This window comes from Toxotes jaculatrix, chromosome 12, assembly GCF_017976425.1.
Source record: "Toxotes jaculatrix isolate fToxJac2 chromosome 12, fToxJac2.pri, whole genome shotgun sequence".
NCBI lineage: Eukaryota > Metazoa > Chordata > Actinopteri > Toxotidae > Toxotes > Toxotes jaculatrix.
In genome coordinates, this window is record NC_054405.1 from 12,274,346 (window position 1) to 12,298,957 (window position 24,612).

The 24,612-nt window shown below is 41.1% G+C and overlaps 2 protein-coding genes across 4 annotated transcripts in view; one reads left to right on the forward strand and one right to left on the reverse strand.

The window, feature by feature from the left end:
* Positions 1 to 498: 498 nt before the first annotated feature.
* zgc:163098 (uncharacterized protein LOC100037380 homolog) lies at positions 499 to 10,600 on the reverse strand. Of its 2 annotated transcripts, none has more exons than XM_041051129.1 (24): positions 10,449 to 10,600; positions 9,157 to 9,241; positions 8,821 to 8,932; positions 8,117 to 8,226; positions 7,923 to 7,990; positions 7,704 to 7,819; positions 7,545 to 7,609; positions 7,298 to 7,463; positions 6,996 to 7,195; positions 6,318 to 6,361; positions 5,073 to 5,177; positions 4,918 to 4,984; positions 4,527 to 4,696; positions 4,267 to 4,429; positions 4,096 to 4,175; positions 3,914 to 4,001; positions 3,698 to 3,826; positions 3,362 to 3,551; positions 3,002 to 3,082; positions 2,853 to 2,916; positions 2,589 to 2,739; positions 2,099 to 2,209; positions 967 to 1,145; positions 499 to 878 (listed from the first exon to the last, which is right to left on the reverse strand). In XM_041051129.1, exons 2-24 carry the CDS (start codon positions 9,232 to 9,234, stop codon positions 758 to 760), a joined length of 2,658 nt encoding a protein of 885 aa, XP_040907063.1. In that variant the 5' UTR covers positions 9,235 to 9,241; positions 10,449 to 10,600; the 3' UTR covers positions 499 to 757. The 2 variants fall into 2 exon arrangements, with proteins under 2 accessions (XP_040907063.1, XP_040907064.1); XM_041051130.1 differs by having other exon boundaries at positions 10,427 to 10,600.
* A 1,677-nt stretch (positions 10,601 to 12,277) lies between these two features.
* The window catches only part of lrch2 (leucine-rich repeats and calponin homology (CH) domain containing 2), a 32,867-nt gene continuing 20,532 nt past the window's right edge, over positions 12,278 to 24,612 (forward strand). For both annotated transcript variants that reach the window (XM_041051418.1, XM_041051419.1), the window contains exons 1-10: positions 12,278 to 12,584; positions 21,173 to 21,317; positions 21,534 to 21,660; positions 21,752 to 21,857; positions 22,365 to 22,501; positions 22,695 to 22,825; positions 22,959 to 23,046; positions 23,830 to 23,926; positions 24,051 to 24,148; positions 24,323 to 24,390. In XM_041051418.1, the coding sequence (XP_040907352.1) occupies positions 12,278 to 12,584; positions 21,173 to 21,317; positions 21,534 to 21,660; positions 21,752 to 21,857; positions 22,365 to 22,501; positions 22,695 to 22,825; positions 22,959 to 23,046; positions 23,830 to 23,926; positions 24,051 to 24,148; positions 24,323 to 24,390 (1,304 nt within the window). The remainder of the gene's footprint in view (positions 12,585 to 21,172; positions 21,318 to 21,533; positions 21,661 to 21,751; positions 21,858 to 22,364; positions 22,502 to 22,694; positions 22,826 to 22,958; positions 23,047 to 23,829; positions 23,927 to 24,050; positions 24,149 to 24,322; positions 24,391 to 24,612) is intronic.

Sequence of the window (24,612 nt, forward strand, 5' to 3'; positions counted from 1 at the left end):
AAATGTCATTTACAAACTATTTGTGCCTACGAAATCTAGATCGCTTTTCTAAATTAAGCTTCTCAAGCTTTCCTCTAAAATATATCAGACAGCGGATATTTCAGCGGATGACAGCAAATATATGGTACAGGAAATCTGTACACGGTTACTAATGATTAGGGCTGGGTATCTTAATTTTTTTTTTTTTTTTCCCCAGAAACAGTACTGGCAGTACTTAAGTACTTTTGATACATTTCTTTGATCAATGAAAGCACATTTCATTATATAAAATAGTATTGTAAATTTACTGTGTAACATTGCAAACTTACTGCTTTTGTAAACAGAACCAAATGATGCTCTATTAATTTCCTCAATAAAAAAAATCCACACAAAAATGCTTGTTAATCTTTTTTTAAACTAAAAAAAAAAATCAATATCAACAATTCAGTAGAGTAAAAATAAAGTAAAAATATTTTTGATACCTGGCCCTATCAATCATCTCCTCCACACACACACACATTCATCACCAACTGTGATTTATTTAGTGTCAGAACTTTGCAGCAACATTTCTGGTTATCATTTTAAAAACAATAAAACAAAAATATATTTAGTTACAGTGTTCAAACTTCATCATACAAAAGAGTGCTGAATCTTGCATGGATAATGTAAGTGAGGACCGAGAGAACAGACACCGTCTGTTTAAAGAGCACTGCAGGAGTGCACTGTCTAACCCATGGACACTAGCAAGCTAATGGATGACAAGGTCCACAGTTTAGAGTCAATGTTTTCTCTTCTTTGTCTTCTTGTGAGAGCGGTGCGGTGACCGTGACCTGGACTTCCCCGCCCTCCGGTCTGGAGACGGTGATCGGGAACGTTTGGACCACTTAGGAGACCTTGTCCTATTAAATGGGTAGAACTGGGTAGAGTGGCTTTCAAGAACCAGGGTGAATGTCTTCGTGTGTTATCAAAACATGTCACAGCACTTACCTTGAAGGAGAGATGCTCCTCGATTTTTGAGTCTGGTCATTGGGGTCTCTACTCCGTCCTTGTTTTCTGTCAAAGTCGTCACTTCTTTTGCTCCTTTCTTTGTCCCTTCTGTCCTCCTTTGACCTGTCTTTGGACTTTGATCTTGGTCTCTCATTCTTTCCTTCATCTTTTTCAAACTCCTATAGTAGTAAAACATCTCAGTGTAATCAGAAATAGGCTTCTATGCGAAACACCACATGGAACTGGACTTGTACAACAAAAACCCAATCATTTCCATTTAATAGCCTGCAGATTCTCCACAAGGGGGAGCTGTTTGGTCAAGGAAAATAACATCATTTCACACCTGCAGATCTATAAATATCAGCATTGACACCCACAGGTGTAGAAATATATGTCATGCTTTTTTAAAGATGCTGTGTTCTCTGTGTGTGGCAGAGATATTTCTCCAAAACCAGCATCTTTGTCCATTCAGTGAAACCACTAATGCCCTGGCACAGTGTCAGTCCTGGCTAACCCCTGCAGTTCCTCCTCTGGACAAACTAACCACAAGGATAGAACACGAGATGATGCTCGAAGCAGCATAAACTTTGTTCCCACTTTAACGTTCAACAGAAACTGCACTCCGGTAAGCAAAACATCAGTTTTGCATGTTTAACTTGTAAAATACAAATATAACACACAAATAGAAATAGGGAAAAAAAAGAACTAGCTAGACTTTACTTCCCTGTAGATAGCACACACTGGACTAAAGTCTGCAGATGTGAAAGTGCAAACACTGTGGCTGGGCAGTTTCACATGAACTGTGTCTGGGTTTGAGAGCTTTACATCAGTAACACTTTGCTTTCTGGTGCCAACTGATATTCTTATTTCAATGTACAGTACTAATAACAAGCACTTTTCTAAACTTTGCCCCATACTGTTTGCGAATAAAGAAATATTTCTTTTACACATCAGTGATGGTTTCTGTTTTGCTTTAGAGGCCCCGCACTGCCGAAAAAATGCTGGGTCTAAATAATGACTGTGTGTAATTAAATGCAGTGATAGTTAAGAAACCTCTTATTTTTTTAAGGGTAAAATAAAACATGCAATGTGAATTCAAAGCTATGCAAACAGAAGCTGTTGAGTGGCCCACCTTCTGCAGCAGTCTGTTTCTGTAGTGCTCCACTTGTTGTTGCATGCTCATTCCAGACTTTCTCGGCCTCTTGCCAGATTCCAACTCGTCTTGGATCTTCATAACCTTTACCTGTGTCACATCAATCTAATTAGTTCTATATATTATTATCTCTAATCTTGACATATCTTCATAGTAGCTGTATCTGCTACCACAGGGCGGCAGCAAACTAAAGTCTCTACTGTTGGTATGAGAGCATTAGAATGTGCTAATACAGCTGTGGATTTAACTGCTCTATACAACAACTGGTGATAATTAAAGATCACAAGAAAGCTATATTTTAATAGTGTCTTCCTTCCTAAATGAAACAAGTTATACTTCTGGCTTAAACATGTTGAGGTGAACAGGAAATGAAGTGGGACTTTCAAAAGTGCTGACAAAGATGACAACCGCAGCGTTTCAAACAGTGTTTCAGGTAATATGGCATATATTTTTTAAAATGTGCACTTGCCTCCAGCTCTCTCAGCCTCTTCCTTTTGCTCTCAGACATCTGAAAACTTCTGAGGGAGCTCTGGAAAGCTGCGCTGTCGTACTTGGACGAACCGCAGGAGTCATCGCTGCTGTCACTCTCTGAGTCCTCATCTCCTTCCTGTGAGTTGATGCTGTCACCGCGAGGGAGAGGAGAGCTATAAATTTCCATACCGCTTGACAGTTTATGTATACTGCGAAAGCTTTTCACGGATGACACACTGAAACCGACAGCTGGGCTTCTTACCTTACATTCACTTCATCTTCACTGTCTTTCTCCACCACAGCGTCCCACTTAGACTCAGCCTTGGCTGAGAGAGAAAGGAAAAGGATGAGCAGGATCACGGGGGGGGGGACAGAGTGATATGATACTGAGCACATCTTGACCCCATTTACCTTGAGAAAATGTCCCACTATCACTTGCCTTCTCCCACTTAGACAAAGGCACTCTGGAGAGAGGAACATTGCTGTCATCCACTGAGGAAGGAAAAAAAAGAAAGTTTGGTCAGGACCAGGACAGGTGAATAACACTATGATTATGGTTTATGCTTAATGACATTTCTAAAAATCCCTGTAGGAAAATCCTGTATTTGCACAGCCTGTTCTCATGGAGATCAGGGTGCACACTCAGCTACATGTGGGAGTTGGATCAGTGTATTGATCTAAAACACCGGCCTCGGACAGATAATTGACCACACCAACAGGAAACCGTGGACCGTGTTTGAAAGATGTGCTTTTGATATGTGGTGGACTCACAGGGCATCCCGTCAATGTCATCAATGGCGACTGCTAAAGGAACGCCGTCTATGTCATCAACAGGGACTCCATCCAGAGGGTCCCAGCCCATGGGGCAGCCGTCTAGGTCATCTGCAGGAGCTCTGTCCAAAGGTAACCCATCGATAGGTGTGCTGTCCATTGGCGCACCATCGAGATCAGAGGATACCTCCTACAAACAGACACACAAATGCATTGCATTGGTTGTTGGTGCTAAAAAATATTTGAAGAAGACAATTATGTTCATACATCTTTGGACATGAACAGCTGTCCATTAGAAAGAGGAGACTGTAATGAGCAGGTGAATATTTAGCTCACCTCTGCTGTCTCTGTCAACTCTTCCCCTGCTTTGGCGAAGCCCAGAAAGATGTTTTGAAGGTGGATTAGATAAGGCTCGGGGTATATGGCCCAGTCCTCCCATGCTCTAAAACAACTCATGACCTTTTGCTATGGACACAGGAGATGAAAATGTATTTTGGTTGTTCTTTTTTTGGGTAAATGTCCTTGTGTGAGGCCAATGAAAGACACAGTTACCTTAAACTGCTCAGCCTGCAGCCTGGCTTGTATGTTTTTGTGCGCTGCATTAAGGTCTCCAAATATCTGTGTCAGCTTTGTTTCAAAACTGAAAAGACAAAGACAAAAACACTTTGAGACTGTCAGAGGAGAAACAGACCATGATAAATGTGTCAAAGCTTAATTATGGGAAAGTTTCTTACTATTTACGATAATATGATGCGCCAGCTACTTTGGCACATGAGTTGTGCAAGATGTCTGACACCAGATACAATCTGGCAATCTGTAGGAATGAGGATAAAAAAAAAAAAAGTTAAATATTCATACATTCTGTGCAAGTTTGTTTACATAAAGGCTTAAAGGAAACCACTAGCCTTCTTCTGAAGGGGCGTCTGAAGCATAGAAAAAGATTCGGTGATGTGTCCCACCACTTCCTCTGCTGCATCTGCTCGCTCAAGACAGAACAGCATGACATTGGCAATATCTTCTCTGCTGGGAGTGAGCTCTTTCAGCAAAGTCTCCAGTCTCTGTCTGTGCCTGAATGATGTGTACAGAAGAGCAACAGGACTAAATTCGACAACTCCAACTCAAGTTATCAAATGTAAATGTTGCTACGCCTGCGAGACGCACTTACTCATTTCTGAGCTGCCCTTTCTTCACCTCCTCTTCAGGGGAAGCATCCTCCTCCACTTCTGTCCTCTCCTCACCTCTCTGCGAGTAGTTGTTCAGGACAGGGGGTCTCCATAAGGAGCCCCCCCGAAACATACGAAAATCAGTGGTTCTCCACTCTGTTGGGGACTCTCCCTGTGGTAGGGTTGAAGGTCATATACATGGATTCTTACAGAGATACAGCACAGTTTGATTAGTTTGATAATACTGAAATCAGCATGACTCAGACGGCTATTCCCTATAAAAATTACATTAACAATTAAATGACTGGCATAGACGTTTTTAGTTCTTCCAGATAAACTCCTGGAGGTTGCACTTTTTTTTTTTTTTTTATAAATTACACCTGGCTGACATACCTGGAGGATTGAGAACAGTTTCCAGCGATAGTACACGTGATCTTGGCTTTTGTTGTCAAAAAGGAACCTGAGGCAGTAAAGAAAGAGCAAATTAAATATGTACTTCACAAGGTCACCTGGGAGAACAACACACGAACACGTACAGGAACACTTGCCTGTATTCTGGATTGTTTTTCTCCTTGTTCATTATTATGGCTTCGAATACAGGGCCTTCACGCACCACAAACTCTATCATCCTGTGAATAAGGAATAATAGATTCCTGTGGGGAAAGAGGAGCGTATCAGACCAGGGTTTGTGACAAAACTTTCAATGCAAACTTGTCTCCCTCTCTGCCAGTTACACCATGAGATCTCTAATATCTCTTTACAGTGAACTACTGGCCCGTGCAAACTGCTGGCTGACTGACAAATTGAATGCAACTGACCCAACCAGTGTCATTCTATGTCAAATCATTTACTATTAAAAAAAATGTTGGACATAATAAGGTAACAGCCCATGGGACATTCCACTGTATTAAACTTTATAGTTCTACATGGGACACGGGACTCTCACTGTGTCCATGAAAGGGGTAAAAGAAATCACACCAATCACAATTTCCATTCCTGAACGCTGAATTTGTTTGAAAGCCCCAATCCAAAGTTTAAGAAAATAACTGGAGAAAGTCAGAAAGTATCTACATACTGTGTCGAACAGATACTGTGGTGTGGGGCTTCAGACCTGAAATCTCTGGAGTATCAACGTACAGTATCTTCATGCAAGTGTTGCTGATTATGGGTCCGATCTACCATTGTTCATATTAATCACTACTCTAACCTGAGACATTATCTACTTTGATTTACGGCACTAGCATCCAACTACTTCTGACACAGTCTGGTTAGGGTTAATATTAAATCTATCTGCCTTCTAGCTGTATCGGTCTGCAGTGTCTCAGCCAGCCCACGGGAAACCCAGGCCTCAAAGATGTTGGTATAAAGCAACAGTCATTTACAAAGTCTACAGCTATTCGCTTCACAATAATACTGCCTTAATATTACTTTGGAAACAACAGGAATCATCTGAGGTGTTTGAACAGACTAGAGCAGAAAATACAAGTATGAAAAGCAATGCTAAGCACATTCATTGTATGTAAATTTGAGGCCAGAGGGACCTTTGACATCAACAATGAGAGCCCCCAGCTGTAGATGTCAAAATGTCCACTGACAATGGCAACAGTACAAAGAGTTTGACGTGTATGTTTGGTTACTAAATCTTACATATCAAATACAGTAACAGCTCTCAGGAGTGGGACTTCCTGCCTGAAACAACCTGTGTGGCTATAAGAACACTGCACCACAGCCTCCGTCCTGTAACACTTGTGTTATTAACAGCTGGTCGGTCGTAGTAAGAAGAGTGTGTGTACCTTTCGGTTGGGATAACCACTTTGACTACGGCTTCGGACAGAGTCTGTTTGTGAAGTCAAATCAAATAGTGAAAATATTAAAAAGTGAGTACTTGTACAGATGAAACACTGCAGGATACATACAGCATAGAAAACGACAGTAGCATTCACAGTCAGTGAAATGAGGGGGAGGGGGGACACAGCTTTATTACTCCAGTGAATTATTCTACAATACTAAAACCATCTAAACTACCTACTTTATTTGAACATATAAGAGCTAAAATGCATTAGTACTTTGAATACAGTCAAACTGTTACTTTGAATTTGTGCATTGCCATAGTCCTGCATCCTGTAATACAGTGCTACATGGACAAGGTGATCAAGCAAATGAACGAACAAACATGCAACATAATATTAATATGATTGTCAATATTTTTTACAGAGATTTATGAGAAAGAAACTGTTTTTCTTCTTAGATTTATTCTGAATCAGTCACATTTTAATTAAACATAAAGGCCGGGATGAATTTTGAGTCATCTTTTTCAAAGGCTCATCCTTCCTTAATTTTCGATGAAGATCATTTTCAGCATCAATTACTTGTCACTAAAATATATGAGCCCATAGCACCAAGTGAAACTCCACATTACAGAGAAAAAAAAAAGGTCATGCAGACGCTCCAGAGAACAGAAACATATTTACCTTGTCGAGCTCCCCTTTGGACATGCCCAGGGGCTTGGTGAAGTCATTGCGGAAGCGACCCCTTGGCTGTGCGTTGAAAGGCAGACCAGATGGGGGTGGCGGTGTGGCTCTCACCCCCACCGGTGTGTAGAGAGGCTGAGGTGGAATGCGAGCCGGTTTTCCCCACCCCAGCTTCATCTCAAACCCCATTATCACTTTACCTGCAATACAACCGCAGTCAGTGGGGAACATAACCATACAATAAAAGCAATGGGGCAATGGTTATTAGATAATGCAAACCTATTTTCAAGAGTCAGCCATACCATCAAGTGCAGCCAATGCTCTCTCTGCATCTTTCCGTGTCATGAAAGCCACAAAGGCTCTGTTGGAGGTCCTGCAGCGCTCTTCGTCAGTTCGGGGCCACATAATCTTCACGCTGGCCAGGGGACCATACTTACCAAACTCTTTGCAGAGCATCTCCTCATTCATCTGAAAAATGATAAAAATGAACAGTGAGAGACGAACATCTGTGCTGCCCCGAGCCAGTCAAAGTCAGTGTGCTCCTTCTACCTTTGGGCTAATGCAGCTGATGTAGAGGTTAGTGGTGGTTGGCACTGTCAGGTCATCATATAACGCTGTAGGGGGAAAAATGGGATTGAGCTTAGCATGATTTAGAGAATAGCAACATCTTGAACTAATAAAACAGTGATGCTGAAGAGGGACTCTTACTTGATCGTCCTGATAATGGTATGTCCAGATCTCCGTATCCTCCTCCACCTCCTCCTCCTCCGCCGCCAGGGTCATTTTTCTTCCTTTTATGTCTTTCCTCACGCTCCTCTTGTATTCTGCATTTTTTTTCCACATATAAAAATAGGCTTACATATGCCAAAAACATATCAACGGATTGAGCAGAAACACAACATCAGGCAGATATGCAAAAACACTTACAGCTTAAGTTCTTCTTTGAAGAGTTCAAGATTACTCTTCTTCTTTTCTTCTGTCTTTCTTTTAAATGTCTGTCAATCAAACAGGCAACCAGCATGGTTGTTATTACAACTGACTGATTTGTACAGTGGTACTGACCAAAGTGAGAGGTCGTCAACAACATTTAAAGATGGGTGTAAATATTAATACAAACTTACAGACTTTTTGCTTTCAGCAGAAAATACTGGCGGGACATGCTGGGACACAGGGACAAACTTCGTAGCAGGTCGATACAGCTTACTTTTCTTGACCTCTGCTGCTTCCTCCTCTGAAGAAAGTATAGAAATTCATGAGCACTGATGACCACGGACAATTCATTAGGTGTGCAAACTGTAATTCAGGTCATAGTAATTTAGATGTGTAAAAACAGGAGGAGGCTCTGTTAATGCCCGTGTTCTTTAGTCTGTCAGCAGGACATCTGAGCAGCTCCCTGTAGAATTAGGTAGACAAATCAGCCTTGGCTCCAAGAAAAACTGACATGAATGAATTAAGTCTCAATCATGCCACTGGATTTGCAGTTAACATTTAAATTAAAAGTCTTTATGTGTAGCGGTAAGTTGAAGAACTGCTCAGTATTGTAAAAGCTTTATTCAAATCAATGTGATAATGAACTGCTGACTATAGGTCCCAAGAGTGGATGAATTTTACCATCCAAAAAGAATCGGCACTGAAAACTTAAGATGTTGAACCACTTCACTGCTGAGTCAGCCTGCTATTCTTTAATTTTCACTTCTCTTTTTCTTTCATTTTAGGAACAGATAACTCACAATTCATCTTTTGTCAAGATAGAGGAACAGAATTGCGATGTAACTGCCTCCTATTATAATGCCAGACTGAAAGTCGTGAAATCCTAGCTGCTGACCTTTAGTTGCATTCACGATACCACCACGGACAAAAGTTTTGACTCCACTTTTCTCGCTGGTCTCAAATGATGCCAAGAATTCTTCAAAAACCTCTGCTGCTTTTTCTTCCTCCTAGAAAGTCACACAGAAACATAGACAGTATATAATATGTACTTCATCCCTTCCTTTGGTTTACTGTTGATCAAATTCAAAACTTTAAGATTAGTGGTTACTAATATCCATTTATTTCCCATATTCTTTTACTGGAAAGGCATGTATCCTCATAAGACAAACGCTTTATAAATAAAACAAGCACTGAATAATATCAGATATTATACCATCCCCAACCTCCTTACCTTTTTCTTAAGCTCCTCTTGTTCTTTCTTTGTGAGTGTTTTGATTGGAGTGACAGGTTTTCCCTTTCTATCTGCCATGCTCAAACTGCAAAATAAAGAAATAAATACAGAAATTTTAAAAAAAGGAGGCTACTGGCAAACTGTCTGTGAATGTTCTCATTCATCCAGGTCATAGTTCTCTCTTATGGCAAACTGTTTTGTACCAATTCAAATCAATTCACTAATTAGTTGTTTAAATTTTCAAATAAAAGAATGACAGTTACATATCTGTTCAATCCATGACATAATCCCCTTACTGCTATCATTTAACCCAGCCCTTTCTACTACACTCACTAGTTAAAAGTAAGAATATAACACATTTCACCCATTTGGTGTTCAAGTTACTGCAATCCTGTTACATGTACCCTTGTCCCGAAAATGTCTGACATCCTTTGTGTTGCATGCAGAAACTGTGCGTCAGTTTCAGGGTCAGTAGGGTGCAGTGAGACAGCTCTGGGGGACAGGACTGGGCAAAAACAGCACGAGTCTATGTTTTCAGTCACTAATGAATTTGCATACACCATCCGTTATCGACCATTATTATATACCATCCCTTCATTAGTCAGATGGTAGATACAGGCAGGGAGTGAGGCATACATACAGAAGGTGTTTGAAAACCTGAAACTTTTCATGTTTGAACCATACAAACCAGCAGTATTTCTGTTTTCCCACATACACTACAAACTGCTCAAACATATGATCAGAGGGGATGGGAACTTGGGATGTAAATAAGTCTGGAGTTAGCAACAGCCAAGCTAATCTATCACATAATGTAGCTGTTTTATCTTCATAATGCCATTCAACCATAGCATTCAACAAATATTCTGGATGTTGTTTTAGTCCATTTGCAGCACAAATATTGCTGAGTAGGCCTGGACATAACACAAGCTATCTCTTCACTTTGCTAACGTTAGCTAACATTAATGCTTAGCTTAGCTAACTGTCGCTGGGCACCAGTGAGATGGCAAGCTAGCGTCAACCTTAAGATGAGTAAAGCTGAACACAGCTGTTACTTCATCCTCGATCCTGATAATCCCGTAACCCATGCAGATACAAACATCCCTGTCCACCTCAATCGTTAATATCTGCTAACTCTGGATGTCATACAGCGAATACAACTCTCAGCTAGCTAACATTAACTGTCTGGTTGTTTTTCCTCTGTAACGCCACAAACTACCGAGTGGCCACACGGGATATTATTAAACCACAATGCATGCACATAGCTCCATACCTTAGCTAAAACTGCAACTTACAATGTGTGTCATGCTATTGCTTCACCATTTTGGTTGCGACGACAACTGATTTCTATCACAACATGCAATAGCAGGAGGCGTGATATCGGACTGTAGCTCTGGACTGAAGACGCCTCCTTGGTCGGTGTGCTCGGTAATAAATGAGCCTGTCTCAGCGCTCATACATATTTATGAAGAAGACATTATCTTTCGTGGAAATTTGACTTCCGTAAAGTCAGATTCTCCATGTGCATACCGCCTCCTCCTTATATCCCCGTGTGTGCTGTGGTCATCTCTGGCAGAGGCAGGTTTGCTTCAGATGTAACAGCCTACACATAATCTTTTCTGTTTCTAGTAAACAGGTCCTGTAGCTGAGAAAAAAAAAAAACACGGTTTAAATAATTTGACACTTCAATCCACTGGACAGAAGCTTCTTTCTGGGGTTTAAACCCTTAAAATCGTTCATATTTTGAAAATTAAAGTTATGTGCATTGCGGAATAAAGTGAATTTCATGGATAAAACAAGCTTGGTTTGAAAACAGGTAGATGTAAAAACAATCTGATTTAATCTTTTATTAGCATGAATATTACTATATGACAATATATTTTTGACACCTTGATGCCGTGAAGTACCGTTGATAATGCTGGCCACAAATGATAAAAGATAATAATTTAATAATATAAACTGTGATGCATAAAATATCTCTAACACAAGCCTGCAGTATAAATAAATATACTAAATCAAATATGTTAAATTAAAAATGTAGGCCATATTTGTCTTTGCTTCTAACAACGATAAAACTCCACAGAAGATATCAAACAGGCTATGTGGGTCTGACTTTTTTGGTTTCAGAAAAAACAATAAAATTGTTTCAACTTCTCGTATTAAAGTTCTGTTGGATACAGTGGAGCTAAGAGAAACCAGCTGTTTGAGGTCACCTTGAGTGTTTAATGCTGGAATAAAATTGCTATTGTTGATATATATCTTTTAACCAGACTGGCAACTAGGTCGACCAGAAAGCCACTTATGGGAGACGGGGTCTGGCCATAGGGGAGCTTTGGCTGACTAGAGGAACACAGGAGCGTTTGGGCCAACAGGTTGTCTGTGTGTATTTGAGCCAACATGGACTGACAGGAGCACCGGTTGGGCAGTTTAAAGGCTGCTTGGGCTGGCCAAAAAGAGGCCTTTGTGCTACTTTAGTGTGCCCCTGGTGTGATGGACAAAATGAAATACCTCATTAGGACCAAGAAATATCTTGCTGCTGTTGTGGAGGTTGTCACAAAGGTCTATTTAAGGATAATTATTTTTGCTTAGCCTCCAGTCTGCAATCTGCCAGTGGCTATCCACTAACCAGGAGTAGCAGTAAGCAGTAGATGATAAACCATAATTGATACCCAGTGAATTGTAGGCCAGTAATGACCCGATATGTGGTTGCTGTATTATTATTATTATTTTTTTTAAAATCTGTAATATAGACTCTCTGATCAATGATGTACTATTAATATTCAGAAGGTACCACGGGACACTCAGCTTTGTTTAAATGTAGCTGATATTGTTTTAATCATAGTGATTAATCATAGTTTGTGAGTAACTACCCACTGACCTCCAGGCATTGGAAGCTGCATTTGAGAAAACTATAATGAATGAAGAGCCCTTTGCCCCCTGTGTGCCGCACTGGGGCCCCTCCTCTAGCATGTTGGCATAAGCAGGTGGAGGAAGGGTAAAAAACTTAAAATGGCCACCAAAGCCCACTCACCATCACCATCACCACCAGCAGCAGCAGCACCACCATCACCTCCTCAGAAGCCCATCCCCTAGCGTCCGTCCCGGGAACGCACCCTGTATGCGCATGGGCGGAGAAACTGCCGCTGTGCGCTGTTATTATTGTAAGAGTAATTTCTTTTTTACGAAAATGGCGTCTAGTCAGGGAGGTGTGGGAGCTGTCACGGCTCTACAAAGCCATCACTACTCTAGCGGACCTCACTGGAGCCCGGGCGTCAACCAGTTTCAGCACCAGCAGCAGCAGCACCACACGGCCCGCAGCCTGGACCGGGCTCTGGATGATGCCGTGTGCTCGGGGATTCTGAACCTGAGCGGCAGGAAGCTGAGAGAGTACCCGGGGATGAGCTACGATCTGACCGATACAACACAAGCAGGTGGGTTGCCGTGCATGCTTGGACCACAGGAAAACCACGAGTCCGTCAGTCCCAGTGTGCTTCATAAAAAAAAAAAATCTCACGGATTTATGCGTTAGTGGATGCAGCACGTCCGCATTGTGCATTGGATTTTTTGTTTGATTTTCTTAATAGGGGCGCATTAACGTGTAGGTGACAATATTTAAAGGGATATTCCGGCCACTGAGGTGGCTTGTGCAAATTCACACATACATCCTTGTTGCATTTACTGTCCACTCGGGTCCGTATAACCACACCAGTTTTACTACACAAGGGGCTCGGTTGCTGTTGTGTGGTTGTTTTGGTCGACGCCGATCGCTTTCGGTAGCCCCCCCTCCCCACCCTCCACCCCATGAGACACATGAATGAGACGGCAGGCGCACCCAAAGTCAGGCGCTGTGCAGCGGTTTGCACACCGAGCTGCAGTTGATTTGGCACCGGGCAGCGGGAGCAGAATATGAATGAACCGTGAGGCCAGGTGTAAATCCCTGCTCTCTGAATAATCGTTCGCGGCAGAGCATGTGATGCACGTACACGCTTTCCTTCATTTTCGGCAACACCAGACAAAAGATGCAGGGTATTTGCAGCCTCACCCCCCTGCATGCCTGCCTGCCTGCCTGCCTGGGTGCATATGCCCACACAGCCCAGCATCTGTCAAGACAGGAGGAAGACCGTGATCTGCTTGTGGCTTCATATGCTGGCTGATAGCTATTTATCTGATCTTTGATCATGCATTTTACTGGGTTTCTGCAAGATGTGATTAGGATAATGAGCCATCTCTGCTATCTTTTCTGAGGGCTGTGTTATCAGGGTCAGGCCATACATACTAATTTGTATTAAAACATGATCATGTAGAAAAGGGATGGGTTTAACTTTTATACAGAAAGGACCACAAGGTAGACCATGCTACTCGTAAGATCACCCTGTGTAGGAGGATATTTGTGCATATTATTACAACAATCTATCTTTTTAGACTTTAGGTAAATTGAATTAATTTTTAGTCATCATTATCCTGTCATTATCGTGGACTACTAGATGATGCTCCATCTCAGAATCACAATCTCCTTCTCAGAGATGTCCACATACCATATGGTGTTACTCTGGCAAGCCGCTGGTTTGTTGGAGAGCGCTAACCCCGGGGGGATTTGAATTTTCTGCTCAAAGATTTTGGTACCTCTTCATACCCTGACAGTATGCTTTTTTCAACACAGAGAAAATCCTACCCATCTGAAAAACTGACAGATTTAAAAGAGATTTATACATGAAATCATAGATAAATTATTTGTGGTAGATCATAATATATATATATACATGGTATACAGGAACTGATTAACTTGGCTGCAGCCTCTTGAGACAACAAGTTTAATTAACATCCAGCACAGACTGTATTTTGGACATGAATGCCGACATTTGCTTTTCATTGTCAGTGATCCAGGTGTGTAACCATTCATTGCTTGCAATGGATCCTAAACCCCTAAACACCACGATGGTTTCATAAAGGATTTTGAAATAACTGCTGTTATCATGGCTGGATGTTATATAACACTGATCGCAATCAAAGTAGATATTGAGAGAGAGCATACATTTCTGTCATGTCTTTGATCCCTTTCCTAGATTGTGACTGTGAATGCTGCCATCTTTTCGCTTTTTTTCCCCCCACATCTTCATTTCGATGCCTCGAATTAAAGGTGTGCCAGAGCAAAGTCTCACTTTCAAATGTGCAAAGAGAGATCAACACCACACAGCACCATTTTCACATCAAGAGCAATCTCTGCTGCGAAAAGAAACAGCTTTTGCAGCACTGCATACAGATGTTACGTTTCTGTGTCATCACCGGATCGAACACATTCACATTTAATAAGGCAATTTCTCCTGAAATGAACATAAAACCTGTTCTTTCTTAGTTCTCTCTCGACAATTTAGTTGAGTAGTTCTCTCTTAGGGGGACAGCTCAAGTTGACGTGTAAAAACTGGTCCTCTGAAACCATTAAACAGAATCCGTCATTTTGGAGACACAGATTCTGTCTGTTAACAGACTGCACGCCTTATGATTTCAAATAGTCTCTAGTACCAGTCAAGTGTTCCTTTTAAATGCATAAATGTTCTAATCTGTACTGGACTCAACTGGACTAATCTGTACTGGACTCAACCTTCCCACAACCTTGACAAAATATACATTGTTTGAACGCTCAAAGTCTTCTGATTCTATCTGTGCAAAACAACTGTTTACACAAAATTGGTTCAGACTTGTGGCTAAGTGATTTCCACTCAAAAGATACTACAGTAGGCCTTATATTCCCTTTTTGATTCCAAAGAACAAATAGGTGAGGCAGAAACACTTCCTTTTTTCTATGTCTGTGCCTCTGTAGCCTTGGTTCAGTATCTCTCACGGCCTTTTTGACTTTTTGGTTGTAAAATTTAAACAGTTGCCTCAGGGTTATGACTCCAATCAAAATAGTTGTAGAACAGTAACCTTTTTATTTTGGGCATGTTGTTTTCAGGCTTGTGCACAAAAATAGGGGTGTCTGGGAACGGGCTAGCTTATTTTGCAGCCAATTGAAAGTTGATGGAAAAGAAGAAATGACTGATTCCTCTAAAACTGTTCTCAGTTGCATTTTATACTGCTCATTTAAGCAATAACATGTTATTCCACCATAAACCAACCCCACTGCTGGTTTTTAGAAATTACATAGGGTTTATATACAGAACAGGGTCTAACTGAGTGGTCTCCATCTGATTAATGAGTAGCAGTCATTGTAGAGACAGAGAAAGAGAGAGGCCTCTCTCACACAAGGGTGTGTGTTTGCAGTGTGCTACTGGCAGTTTGTCTCCAGTCAGTTTGTTTTCCCAGGGGAAAGTGCAAGAGCTTTGAGTCGCTGCCCTGACCTTGGAGAAGAGCTGGGGAGCGGTGCAACAACCTGGGCAGATGTTCAGGTTCATATCCCAGCATGCCCCTGCCTGCCATTTTCCTGCCGCCCCTGAGGGAACAAACACACACGCGTTAGACAGTGTGATGTGCTTCCGCTGCAGCACCATGCAGTGTTTTCACATGTGAGCATTATTCTCAGACACACAACAAAGTGTAGACAGCAGGAGGATCATCTGCTGTACTGTTTGTGGTAGCTCAGGGGATTCCTAATAAACAAACAGATTTTTAAACCCACAACTTTGTTTGGTTTCTGAGGGAACATAATGATTTATTCACAGTGTAGAGTATTAACAGTACATGGGGAAGAATATGGGTCGTGCAGAGTGATTGTGGTTTGAGTTTATTTTCCCTTTTTTTAAAGACTGCCCAGAATCTGTCATCACCCTACAAATCTTTCACCTTCTCGCATTTTGTCGTGTCCTTAAAGAAAGGGTTGGTGTAATATTTAACAGTCAAATACTACTTCAAATGAAAAGAACATGAGGTCAAAGAAAAGACAAAGGAGTGTGATTTTTTTTTTTTTTTTTCGCTAACTGAGGGCACATGTTTAAGTGATTTAAAAGCTGCAAAATTCATTGTGTGCCCAATACTTCTTTAGTGTACTGTCCAGAGCTGGTTGAAACAAGAGGCAAAATGAAAACTGCATATTTCATTTGACTGTGTGAAGCACACTGTGCAAATGCTTCTTCGTTGTCACATTCTTTAGAAGTTTGGGTTTTTTTTAACACAGCTTGTGAAGGACAATCTCCACAAGGACGCAAGCAGCGAGGTGGCATTCTTAGATAATAATGATCAACCAGCAGAAATGGTGTCGTTCCCCAAGTACGAGCACATTGCAGGCAGACTCATTCAAAAGGCTAAAAACTGTCAAACTGCTCTTAGTTGCTCATACGTGCTTCACCACGGCTGGTCTGTGAAGACAACACGGACACAAAAAACCCTTCTACCACCTCAATGCAAGTGTAGCCTGAAAAAAAAGTCACATTCCTGACTTGTTTTTCTTCCCTCAGGGCTCTTTCTAGATGTACCTCTGCATGTCTAGACAAGACATATGTGTACCTGTCAGCGGGAAAACAATGCGTTATCTCCTAAATGATTCGACCATTAAATATTTGTGATTGTGAAACTAAACTGCTAAAAATGAGATGATTGTGAAAAATATTTATTTAGTTCCTTTGTAATTAGAGTTTTTACTCACACAGTATATGTCCAATGATTTACTGTCTGTTTCTAGGATATTAAGCAGATGGGGAATGTTTCTTACTGGAGATTATTCCCTGCAGCGACAACCTGAGCTTTTTGGAAATATGATACTGATCTGTTCTTTTTTTTTTTTTTTTGGAAATGCCATTTGTCACCCCCCACACATAACTTTAGCCTCTTAACTAATTAAGAAGAGATACTCGGGTCATAAATCTTCAGTATTTCAACAGCTGAATGGAAAACAAAACGAAACATGTTCCTCAAAAGCCCCAGAACTGAAAGAAGCTTGTGAGTGATTTAAGCCAGAATGTATTGTTAAAAACAACAAATACATTTAGAGTATGTTGGTTTTTGTGTGTTATCTTGGGGTTAATTTTAGATGCAACTTGTGATTATTTTCATTTACCTATTAGTTAACTAGTTTTTAATCAAACAGTGTTGTTGTCTATATGCATAGCAATAAATATAAATGCCCTATGTGTATGAATATGAATATGAATTTAGTTTAGCTGATATTTGTACTTGACAGTTGACTTAAATGATTATTCAAAAACTGACAGGTAACACATTCACTAATTTAGAATCTATAGAAATTGCCTGCAAATAAAATGAGATACTTATGTGTGTTATATAATAGTGGCTGTGCTAATTTTACTTAGCAAAGCATGGTTGGGTTAGAGGTTAGCAGGGGTGTCCCCCACATGTGACTGTTAAGCAGCAGCTAGTTGTTTCTTCTTTTAAAAAGCAGAAAATGGGTCAAATCCAAGATTTCATTCCATTTGTTGGTAATTGTTGGGGTCAAAGCCTGAGGGAAAAATAGTAGGTTTCTTAAAAATGGGTCCTCAGAACCTGATGAGGAATCCCATAAGGGTGTCTTCTGGAGCAGATTGATAGCAGGAGCACCTAGCTGACGGGCCATCAAACACTTCATTCCCCACAGAAGGTACCTGCTGGGTCTGAACACCCAGCAGAGCTCCAGACCACACCCAAAACCTGCCATCCAGAAACTGTGGCCTCATCTGCTGCAGGGTACAATTAATTAGCCCCAATTAATCGTATTTTTGTTTGGTTCTGTCTTTGTTTTCATTTTATTGAACCTTGTAAAAGCATTGCCAAAGTGCTATAATAAAGAGCTTTACAATTGAAGTATTTTGGGATCTGTTTCTCTGCAGATTTTGCACTTGATGCTGGGATGTCTTGTCAGCAATGATATTTATGCCCTGTTGTATGAAGCTGATGCCAGCTTGAATTTTTTATTGGTAGTCATAAACAGAAATATTTCCTGTTCCAAATTGCTCTGCAGCAACTTGCAGCAGAGAGAGAGCGAGAGAGAAAGAGATTAGTCTGTTATTTGCTCCAGCACTCAGCAGGATATCTATTAGTATAGACTTTGCCGCGTCATGGGAAGACATAACCAGACATCATCTGCACTCCCTACAAAAATGAATACATTGCTGATTTGGCGTGAGGGTACACTGCCTCAGTGGAGTGCTCATCTGCTTGGCGGGGGTCTTATCCTGCGGGAGCCCTAGGCGACCAGCAGGTGGATAAAAGACCCACTGTGGGCCGCAGATGGTGCATGGCCTGGGTTGGAGGAGGGAGACAAGGGTGGAGATGGACAGGCTCACAAAGCTTGCCTCCACCCACCCCCCATCTCCAATCGACCCATATGATTTTCACTGCTACAGAAGAATCCCCAGTTGTGGGGTTGGAGGGAGGGAGGGTCGGGGGAGTCATCCGTGTATGACTGGGTTACAGCATCAAGGCCCAAGCCTCAGGGACAGGCAGAATTTACTCTTAATGGAAAACGAATATACCCTGTGACCTCAGCTTTGGTCTTTCCCCATGTGGTAATTTCTGTTTCCCTTAACCCCTGGACGTCTTTTCCTTTGAGCTGCTGACTGTTTCATGGTCTGCTTCTCACTTCTCCTTACTGGCTGCTGTCAGAGCTCAGACCACAGCTACAGAGTGAGGCCTGTCAGGTCTATTGTTGGTCGTTTCAGTCTTGTTAGAAATTAGAGTCTATTTAAACAGACACAAACACGGTTTTGCTCTCCTCATGACGTCTTGTAACCTCATCAGTAGGGATTATACAGACACTATCTGTATAAGTGTGTTATGCTATTTAAAAAGCCACTCATTTGCCATTTTATACATTCTTTATGCTGCTAATCCGTCTACAGTAAACAGGAACCTCTTAACAGTAGGACAGTAAACGTGTGCTTCCACTAAACCCCATACGCAGTAGCTTGGTTGTTTTATAAAAGGGTGGAAGCCATATGTAACTGCATGCATTGAGGGGATGGAGGTTGTAGTACTGTTTCCTTTTCCAGCAGTAAGGATGTAGCACTTGGATGAGCAAGGTGGGACAGAATAATTGAAAGCTCTCTCTGTTTATCTGTGGCTGTGCAGCTCCTCACATAGGTCTCTAATTACCATGTCACCCAGAGATAATTCAGAAGACAGGATTGTTCACACACACACACACACACACACCAATTAGCAGCGGCTGAATCAATATGTCTGAAGGTGAATTCTGTACAAGCTAAAGGAAGGTTTGCCAGTGCTGTTCTCATGGGTTCCTATCTATCCTCATGTTACCCGTTTAAATAGATGCTGTTTGTGTTAAGTTGTATTTAATAGAAGACAGACACAGAGAAAGATAGTGTGGATTTGTGTTCATATGTTTGCATGGACATGTCTTTGGCTGTGTGAGTGATTCAGCAACCTTGAGGGCTAACGTGCCGTCATTCAGACTCTTGCAGACATGCAGAAAATGTAGAACTCCGGGATAAGCACGAGCCTGGTGGATTATAGATGCATGCATGGGACGCTTCAGAGGATGAACCCTTTCTATTTAATGAGCTTTTTGTCTTTTCATTATGTCCATACCAAATGTCCAGACATTTGGTTTTTACTGACCTGATGTTGTTTCTTCAGTATAACCCTTTAAGAATACATTACATTTGTAGTCTCACCAATAGGACGGCTGGAAGAATTGCAAAATCAACAGTATGTTGTTTGTTCTGTCTGGCTCCATCTAACACTTTCTTATTCCTGGAAGTAATAACAGTGCAGCCTTAAAGCACAGTCAGACACTGGATTAGGGACTGCACGTGTCTAGATTTATTTGATATCAGATGTCAATGAAAACATTTATGACACGATTGTATAAATAGGAAAAAATGAGGACAGACAGCTGAGTAATGAGCTTCATCAGCAAAATCAGCTTGAGTGTACTCCTTCACTTTGATGTTGAGGGGCAAGAGAGCCGTATCTAAATATTTTATCATAAGAGGCAGATGCAGATGTGTGGTTATGCTCATATTCATTGACTGGAAAGAGGAATTACACTTATATTCTTGTCTCAGGATAGAAGCACCCACACCTACCTGACTGATTCAGGTGCATGCCTTGATTTTGCAGTAAATTGGCTTCAGTAGTAGTTGTTGTCAGGTTTGTATTAACTGTCACACAGTTTTAATTTTAAGCTTTAATTACTAACAAATACTTTCTATTTATTTCTTTTTAAGATTTATATGTATTTCAAGAATAGTGCAACAATACAACAACTGTACCTACTTTGTATTTACAATATCTTTGCAATGTTATTCTAGCAATGGTCCTGGCATTGAACTAAGATGGTCAACATGGTCAACTTTATACCTGCCAAACACTAACATGTTAGCATTGTCACTGTGAATATGTTGCCCTGCCAGCATTAGCCTTTAGCTTATAGCACTCCAGTATCTAAGTATAGACTTACAGTCATTATAATGGCTGGACTTTGCCACAGTATATTAAAAGTGGTATTTTACCATATAGCACAATATAATTAGACATATCACATTACGTTGCAAATATGCTACATTATATCAAAATTAACATTTGTAGAAAAATACATACTTGTATAAGTAAAGTTATATAACTCAAGTGTGATATGCAGTTTTAATGATCAAGCTCAGAAAGAGACATTTTTTTGTAAATTATTTCAAACTATCCTGTGGCATAGAAAACCTACCACTCTCCCTCTTTAATAACAATGTGGTGATTATCTTCTGTTGTTTGCAACTGATGTTTCAACAAAAACAAAAGATGTGACGTGAGTTCTAACACTTTCCACCCATTCATACAAATCTAAAGCCATTACTGCTCTGCTCCCAGTGAGATCGATATTGGAAATACTAAGATATTACCCTGCCAGTAGCACTCAAAACCTAAAGGCCCAAAACTCTTATGTAACCTTAGACCAGTGTTGAAGAGGGACACTACCCGCTGCTCTGCCACGGAAACATATTGATCAGTACTTCAAGCCTATGGCCTCTCATGCCTAAAGGAAACATAATGGACGATGCCCATATCTTGAAAAGTTAATGTGTATGTCTCCCGAATGTTCAACATGTACACATTTTATCTGATTTTATTCTGCACCTTACAGATTTGTCCAAGAATCGCCTCACAGAAATCCCTCCAGAAGTGTGTCTTTTTGCCCCCCTTGAATCGCTCAATCTCTACCACAACTGCATCAAGTGCATCCCAGAAGCTATCATCAACCTGCAGATGCTGACGTATCTTGACATCAGGTGGATCATTGCTAACACTATACTTTCAGTTTGGAATGTTTATGTGTATTCAGCTTTATGTCTCTCAGGAGGTGCTTGTTCCCCTTTCAAATGCCTACATGAAAGAGAAGCGTTTCCTCTTTTTCTGAGATTCAATCCCAGGTCACCAGATCCTCACTGTTACATGCTTCTGTATGCTGTTTTAAAAGTAGGTCAATGTCTTGTCTTTCTCTACAGTCGAAATCTACTGTCAGTTTTGCCAAAATACCTGTTCAACCTCCCACTCAAAGTTCTACTTGTGAGCAACAACAAGCTCGTGTCCATCCCCGAGGAGATCGGCAAGGCCAAAGAGTTGATGGAACTGGTGAGCAGTGTGTCTGCATTAGTGCATATGAACTTATGTACACTGTACAGTCAGAGCAATTCCATTTTCTACACTTTGCTTCCCCTTTCAGGATGTGAGCTGTAATGAGATCCAGGTGCTGCCAGCTCAGGTGGGGAGGCTTCAAGGTTTACGAGAACTCAACATCAGGAAGAACTGTCTTCACATGCTGCCTGAGGGTCCGTCCATTGCTTATGATATATTTTAGGCTCTGTTACTGAATATGTTTGACACTTTTGGCAAGCATAGCCTTCCTCTCATAGCCAAGAATCTCTTATCAGTTGTGTTTATTTTGTGTTGGCTGTCATGGTATTGTCAGTGCAGCCAAAATCACCTTGATGAGTATAAACGACATGTAGCAAGACAGCTAAAGCAAAGCATTCCTGAAGATTGGCATTAGCCATTTCTTGACTGTAACCTAGCCTCTCATGTTGTTGATATTTTTGTTGATTTTTTTTTTAATAATGAATTTGCCACGATTGAAATCTGTAGAGTCATAAAGGCAGTTCCCATTCCTTTTGTATGTATTTGAATTTGAGTTTAGTAAATTAAAAAAAAAAGTAATATGATCCCACATTTAATTTGGAGACTGGAATTTGGAAACTATTAATTTGTAATGGAAATCTGCATTTAAAAGAGTTTGGAAAAGAGATGTCTCAAAATTGTTCTCTGGTCTGTTCTTGCAGAGTTGGCTGACCTGCCTCTCATCCGACTTGACTTCTCCTGCAATAAGATCACAGAGATTCCTCCAGCCTACAGGAAACTCAGGCAGCTGCAGCACATCATCCTAGACAACAATCCTATGCAGTCTCCACCCGCTCAGGTATGTGCAGTCACTTCATGATTGTGCTTGTGCATATGATGTGGAGTATATATGTGGTGTCAGATGACACAGCTTCTCATTGTCCTCACATTCTACCTGGTACAATTGGTACCATTGCACCATCTAGTGGATGAATGAACATTAACACTGACTTAGACTCTAGAGACACCCTGTGTTCATTTGTATGTTTCAGATTTGTCTCAAGGGCAAAGTGCACATATTCAAGTACCTGAACATCCAGGCGTGTAGGATGGACAAGAAACCAGACACCCTGGACCTCCCCTCCCTCGGCAAACGTTGCCTTCCACAGCCACTTACAGATAGGTACTGACATATTTACTAAATATTGTTGTACAGTATCAAAAGGTATCCTCTGAAGTGCACATGCAAATTTGATTTTCTCATTCACTGTGATGAACAGAAACGCTAATGAACCATTGACTTTGCATATTTCCAGCATGGAAGATTTTTATCCCAGTAAGAACCACGGGCCTGACTCTGGAATTGGTAGTGACAATGGTGACAAGAGGCTGTCTACAACAGAGGTCAGAGTTCAAACACACATTAATTAACAGCACTGCCAATACATGAAGAACATGTCTACTACATACCAGAATGCAACAGTTTGAGATACATAAATGTCAAGTTTCAAAGTAAATGCCAATGGGACTCTTCATACAAAGCAGTAGAGAATAGGACAGTCAAAATTCAGCCTTGCTGTCAACACCAGAGAAGCACAGCACTCGCTGAGGGTCATAAAAAAGTGGACAGAGTGGACAAAACAGTGACTGGATATGTTAGGGCAATCAGTCAGTGCACAAGCTGGCAAGATGGGAGCTCCCTGAGGCCGACTGGTGGACAAATGGGGAATAACTGAGTCTTAACTGAGTCCACATGACGTGTGTGTGTGTGTGTGAATCCAACTCTCTCAGACACAACTAGCCTCCCTCCTGCTGCTGAGCCACAGTATTGCATCCTTATTCTTGACCGCAGAATAACACTGGAAACAGAATCCAGTTCAGAGGAATGGCTGGCTAGATTTCTAGAGCTGGCTACAATTCTTAAACTTCACCAAGAAATGGAGATAGTGTTAAATACTGATTAATATGAAGATAAATGTTTTGGAAGGCAACAAGACAGACTGAGTAGAGGTTGTATCAGGTGAAACTGGACAGGTTCAATTTATAATGAAAATCATGTGCAAACATTCCTATTTAAATATCTTAGACCAGACTACCACAATGCAAGCACACAGACTAGCACAGAAGCCAATATGACTAGAGCCAAATAACCTAGAGTTCACTCCTCCTTCTTTTCGTCTCCTGCAGCCCTCTGATGATGACACCGTCAGCCTGCACTCTCAGGTCTCAGAGACAGCCCGTGCTGATGCTCTCTCACTCCTCTCCAAAATGGACTCTTGCAAAGGTTACCGAAAATAAGTATCACATATTCCCTTTGAAAGCAATAACAGAGACACGGGGTTGTTGAATGAAGTGCCTAAAATGTGACAGTTCATGTGATCAACGCGGATGCTTCCTCCCTCTATCAGATCAGGATCTCTATGACTTTATAGAGCCCAACCCCGATGAGGATCCTGCTCTGTCAGAGTGTGATGGGCAGCAGAGCAGTCATGTGTCTTGTATAAAGGTATGAATCTATATATCCATGATCTATCTATGTACACACGTATGCACATGTGAGCAAGCATTTGGAAAAAAGATGGTGACAAACGTCAAGTATGGGAAATTTATGGGAAGCCTGCGAAAGATAAGATTCCTGCTTCTTGATCACCTAAACATGGTGTGTCTGTGTGTGTTTCAGGAACTGGAGAAAGTTCTTAACATGTCTCACCAAAGCAAAGATAAAGACAGCTGGAAAGAGGAGTCAGGGTGAGTTTATTATTCTGCACACTGATCAAGCTAAGTCTTGTAACTGTGATGTGTCAGTTTCAAAATGCATGTAAATCATTTTGTGCAAAGACTTGCAAAAAGAGTTCTGTGGAACGGAGGACTTTCCTAATCACAGATTTGAATGAGTTAACAGGGCTGAAAAACAGTTATGGACTTGTAAAGTAGTTGATGTTAAACAGGATAACATATAAGAACATATTG